The following is a 6,046-nucleotide window of genomic DNA, read 5'->3' on the forward strand; positions in this document are numbered from 1 at the left end:
AGGGCTGTTTATGCACAGGGAGACAGCTCAGGGGGCAGGAGTGTATGGAGGGATGGACACTGGGAAGAGGTAACTATGGGGAGGAAGTGGGAGGAGAGTTCTGTGTGGCCACTGCAGCGAATTAGTGAACCCAGCACAGAGGTGGTGGGTGCTGCGGGAGGAACAGTTGGTTATCAGGGTTGGTGAAAGGGCTGGAGGGAGACAGCATAGCTGGCCTCACAGAAATAGGCCTTGGGCCACTGATGGTGATTTTGTCTTCCTCTCAAGGGATTTGAGGAGGTCAGAAGATGCAGCATCCCTGCCCCTTTGGAACAGCACAATGCATACTCCAGAAATTCTCTGGCCTACTGTTCTCTGGTCGTTCTTTTTCCAAGCCACACATGTGCATACCAGTCTTTAGCCAAAGGTTTGCATACCCCTTGCAGCTCTCCAGAGCTCACTGGGCAACTCATTCCTCTCTGATACCTTACCTTGCAAATTCTAGCCATTTCAGCCTCATCAACTCCAATCTCTGCCTCTTCAATTCATTAAGACTACCAGGGCTCTTTTGGCATCTCCTTTTTTTTGTACTGTGGCTTACAAACTGCTTTTCAGGGACCATAGTTCTACACTGTCTGTTGTCCAATGTTTGAAAACAGTTATTTTGGATACTCTGTCTGATTTTCCAGTTGTTTATAGCAGGAGGGTAATTCCCTTGGAAAGATATTCCTCATGGGTGGGAGAGGAAGTACCTACCATTATTTTATTAAATGAAATATATATTTGTAAAACTGGTAAAAGTACAAAGCTCTAAAGTACATTCTAATTGAAAATACATTGTGGACAGATGCTCTTTTGAACCAACATCACTAAACAGAAGTAAAGATTTACTTCAAAGGAATTTTAATCTTTGCCAGGCATAGAAAATTCAGATTAAATTTTTCTACACTGAAAGAAATACCAAAGTGAGAAGCTGAATTTTAAAAGCTTATTACATTTTAATAGATTTTTTTTTTTTTTTCAGTCTTAAGTTGCCTAGCTAGCAAGAGGTTCAGTCTTCATGAGGTGATCTCAAATTCAGACATAGGAAAATTAGCATCATTCAGTACTCAGTCATGCAGAAATGTCATTGCATCCCAATATTTGCTTAAAAACTAGGATAAAATCTTTCTTGCCAAAAGGGACCAGGTCCTTAGTTTTTTACAGGTGGCTTCAGTTTTAGATATGTTACACTGGAACACTGCTCGTCTTTTGCTACCTCCCAGAAGAGTCAGTTTTCTCTGGATCATGCAAAAATATGTACATTCTGTTCTAAGGAAGTTTTCTGCAGGAGAGTAATAGTAGCAGCTCCACTGAGTTGGAGTCTGGTACTTGGCACTCTAATTGGAAAAATGGGGTTTAATAAATTCTTTCCTTTGGAACTCTGCCTCTAAGAGATTTTGCTCATTCTGAATTAAAAATGAAGACTGACACATTCTGGGACTAAAAGATGTTATGAAGTTCCTGGAAGGAACTGAGAATATATTAAAACTATTTGACCAGAGATTTTAGGCTTACCTAGACATAAATGTTCCTTTTGGGCTTAAGAAATCAGAGGCTGTCTGATTAAGAAGCATAACAATAAATATCCAACATAAAATCTAGGTCTTGTTTATGGCACAGGAGAAAGCAGGGGGGATTTGGAGCTGCATTTCCTCAGCAGATGGATGAATCACTGGCAGCTGTTACAAGAAAGATAAAGAAACCAACATCTGCTTAAGAGTCCAAATGCTATATGGATCCCTTGTGATAGTAAATAAATTCTTGATGAGGCTCCACTTCTAAACCAGGAAAAGAATTAGGGATGTCTGAACGACTGTTTTCCATAGTTATCTTCATGTGCTAGGTCAGAGAAACCAGAGTCTAATTCTAGCTGTATGCATCATTCATTAACCTACAGAAAGGATGTTTAACAAATATTTACCTACTGATTAAACCTGGGAAAAACAGGCTTTGATGAAACAGTACAGACTTGACCTATAAACTTGCAGCTCCCAGTTTTGTTTACCTAGAGACCAATGATGTACTTTTTATGAGTTCACTTAAAACTGAGTCGACATTTGTTTTCACCTATAAGTGCACATACTCTGTCAAGGAAATGATGCTATTCTTGGTACACTACGTACTTTTTGCAGCACAGAGCAATGTAATGGATGATCTCTAGAGTTATGTCACAGACAGATGTATGTCACTGAAGCAGTGATTGAGGTATAATTATAGAAGTTATTAGAACATTTTATTAGTAAATCTAGGTTCTATTTCCAGCTTTGCTACTAACCCACTGTACAATGTCTGCAAGTTACACAATTGCATTTTTTTATGAAATAGGTACATTTTCCATATTCCTACCCAGGCGCTCAAGCCAGAAAGCTAGAATTATCACTGGTCTTCTCTCTCCCCATCATGTACCAAATTCAATCACCAAATCCTGTGGATTCTACCTCTTAAAGTGCCTGTCTCCATGGATACTGGTTTAGTTCTGGCTCAGATTATCACTCACCTCAACTGTTTCAAGAGTTTCCTGATTATGTTCCCTGGCTCTGGTCTCGCTCTCTAAGCCATCTTCCACACTGCCTTTAGAGTAGTCTTTTAGAAGTCAGATATCATCACATCATTCCTCTTTCTAAAATCCCCCAAATAATGCTCATAGAATAAAATCCAACTTCTTTATTATGACAAAAAACTGGTCTTCCATGACTTGACTTTTGTGTGTGTGTGTGTGTGTGTGTGATTTGGGTGAAAATTTACAGAGCAAATACTCTTTCCATACAGCAGTTCACATACACTTTGTCTCATGACATTGACCACAATTTAGCACAATGCAACATCTCCCCTCCCCACCTCCTCCTGATAGTTACCTCTTCCCTGTGTCCATCTCTCCATGCACTCCTGCCCCCTGAGCTATCTCCCTGTGCCTGAGGAGCCTTTCTTTCCCTCATGCTTATTCTCTCCAAGGAGTGTATCTATCTCAGGTAAATGCTCAACTGATGTGCCTGTCCATTGTTTGGCTGGAAGCCACAGGTGTGCGTTCAATTCCAGACCTGAAGGGCAGGTAGGGGCCATAGTCTCAGTGGTTACACCAGGCTCCCTCGGAGCAGCAAACCTGTTCCCCGCTTTTTTTTTTTCCAAATGATTTTGAGTTTTGTTCCACATTGTTCCCCCTGTCTATCCAGGATCTACTACAAAGATCCTCTTCCAAGTGGTTGACAGTAGTAGCCAAACACCATCTATTTCTTCTGGTCTCATAGCTGTATAGGCTGCAGATTGGATGGTGTACCAGTTGCTAGGACTAACTGTTTCCATGAATTTTTGGTTTTCTTCATTCTTCTTGGCTCTGGACGAGGAGAGACCCATCGTTACATCTAGATGGCAGCTTTGACTTGACTCTTTTGTTCCTTTACAGGCTCACCTCTCCTAAGTTCTTTCACAAACTCCATGCTCTAGCCATTCTGATCTTCTGGTTTCTTAAACATTCTAGGTACTTTTATGTTTCCACACCATAGCACTTGCTAATCTCTCCACCTAGAATGACCTTCTCTCCTTTATCCATGTGGATAACTCCTACTCTTTCTTCCCAACTTAGATCAAACAGCCAGTTCTCAGGAGACCCTTCTCTAATCCTCTTCTCTCCCCTTTCTCCAACAACAGAATCCCCATTCCACTCCCCACGAAGGAGTTTCTTTGTGCTTTCACTCTTGTATTTACTGAATTGTATTTTAATATTTGCCAAGAGCTGTATTGCCTGAGTAAGAACTGACCCTAGTATTTACTGTGTGACCTTACCAAGTCATTTAATCCCTCTGATCCTCAGTTTCATTAGCTATAAAATGGAGATTACAGTATCTACACAGAAAGCTGCTGTGGGAATTAAATGAGTTACTATATGATGAGTCAGAATCAACTTGATGGCAGTGGATTTGGTTTGGTTATACCTAAAGGGCTCAGAGCAGCACCTGGCTCTTACTAACTATTATTAGTGATGATGGTGGTAGTAGAAATAGTGTGGTAGTATCTATAACACAAGATGGATGACAGGTAAGGTCAAAAATAAGGTGTTCCCTGGAGAGCACGCACTCGAACAGTATTTAAAGAAGAAAATAAAAGACGAAAGCTTGGAAGAAAGAAAGGAAAGAAAGAAGGCATGAAAGAATTTCAGAAGACTTACCGCCATTTTTGCCCACAGTTCTGAAGCATCTCCAGAAGGCTCTTAAGAACGATGCCCTATTGTGGGGGGTGGCTTGGATGAAGCTGAATTCCCGAAAGAGAATATGAGTTCCCTGACACACACTGTTAAAACTGCAAAGAGAAAAATCAAGAAATCATCAGATCAACAGTCACAGAAGGCTGGAATCAGAATGAAATATCAAGGCTAGATAGACCACTGGAAAAAAGGGGGATTTTTCCCCCCACAAAATAGGTTACACAAAATCCATGAATTTTCTACAGCAAGTCTCTTTCTTTTCTTTACACACATCTCTCTAAAAACTCTGAAACTCCAATTTTTCTGAGTGCTCCCCACCTGCCACATTCACACACTGAGGAAGTGGTAGTCAGTCACTGAAGTGGCTTATATAGAGGTGATCAGTCTTTAACTGGGATTACATTCATCTCCTTTTAGAGACTACTTCTCCCTCTACCTCACTCAGAATAACATTTCCTTAAAGATGTTCTTTCTTTACTCTTCCTGACCTACATCAGCTGCCATAAGAAGGACGGGGCTTATGGGGACATTACTGGATTATCTGTTCCAGTTTGAGGGTAGAGCAAACAATGACCTGTTACAAACTCCTGACAGTAACCCCAAGACCAGGTGCCAAAGGATACAGGAGGTTTCATGACATAACATTGAAGGTAAATAAGAAGGACCCATAAGAAAAGAACAAGGGTAGAAAGTGGCCCCTAATGAGAATATGAAGCAAAGCCCCAGGGCCCAAGTGAGTCATAGCTTAAACTGGGCCTGGGATAAGGGAAAAATACACTCCATGGCCTTTGGGTTCTTCTGCCAAAGAAATACAGCAGCTTGGAGTAATCTAAGAATGGAAATTCCACTGAAGAATAGGCAAGTATCCAGTAATCATCCTACCAAGGGTAGCCTTCAGGTTCTAGAAAACGCCTTCATTCTCTGAAAAGTAAATCATGGGTAAAAACAAAACAAAACAAAACAAAAAAAAAACGTTAATCTTTGTGGAGAAGAGGATATTAAACTGAAGATGGGAAGCAATGGAGTTTCAAATGCCAGTTTTCATTTGTTTACCATTTAAAGGGATGGTGGTGTGGGGATGGTGGTGAGGGGGGGAAACCAAATCCTGAATCTTTTAATGTAACAGGAGGAAAATTCAGGAGCCATCTGTTCTATTCCTTTTCTCCCAGACCAACTTCAGGCAAAGTGTCTAACCCACCTATCTTTAACATGGAGTATGTCACCATTTAAGACAAAATTAGCCTCCTCCTGTACACATTAATAATACTGGAAGAAAAAACAAATTAGATATTCTTCTTCCCTCATGAACTAGCATAGCAATCTACTTCCAAGACAACAAGAAGTAGTATGAGGATAACAGCTGACAAAGCTTTAGGCTAGAAGAGAGGTTTTAAAAGAAACAGCAAAAGTGTTAACCTAATCATGCAGTTTGTGGCCATGCTGTTGTCTTGAGCAAAGGAAAATGAAAAATGAAGCAAATGAGCTGTTACAGGTAATGGGGTAGGCCACATTTCTAGCAAATCAAGTCTGAAATTATAATATTCTAGCCTAAATTTATTAAGTTTTCCAGCAAAGAACAAATCTCCAAGGGTCCTTCATACCTTAAGGGGAAAACACTGGAGTCTAGATCATGGTCAAGGCTGCAGGAACTAACAGTAGTGAAATTATATCCCTAGTGTAGCTTTTAAAAGTATATCTATTTTTTAAAACTTGTTGTTGTTGTTAGGTGCTGCCAAGTCGTTTCCAACTAACAGCGATCCCATGCACAGCAGAATGAAACACTGCCCGATCCTGCTGCGCCAGCTCCGTGATCCCTGCTATACCTGA

At 40.6% G+C, this 6,046-nt stretch overlaps 1 protein-coding gene across 1 annotated transcript in view; it reads right to left on the reverse strand.

Annotated features, from left to right (window-relative positions):
- The window catches only part of CUNH11orf49 (chromosome unknown C11orf49 homolog), a 301,669-nt gene that overhangs the window by 150,450 nt on the left and 145,173 nt on the right, over positions 1–6,046 (reverse strand). Inside the window, 1 exon segment of the mRNA XM_042783230.1 lies at positions 4,184–4,314. Coding sequence (XP_042639164.1) covers positions 4,184–4,314 — 131 coding nt within the window.

Source organism: Orycteropus afer, unplaced genomic scaffold, assembly GCF_000298275.1.
Source record: "Orycteropus afer afer isolate SDZICR_OR568_19922 unplaced genomic scaffold, OryAfe1.0 scaffold00756, whole genome shotgun sequence".
Classification (NCBI taxonomy): Eukaryota; Metazoa; Chordata; class Mammalia; order Tubulidentata; family Orycteropodidae; genus Orycteropus; species Orycteropus afer.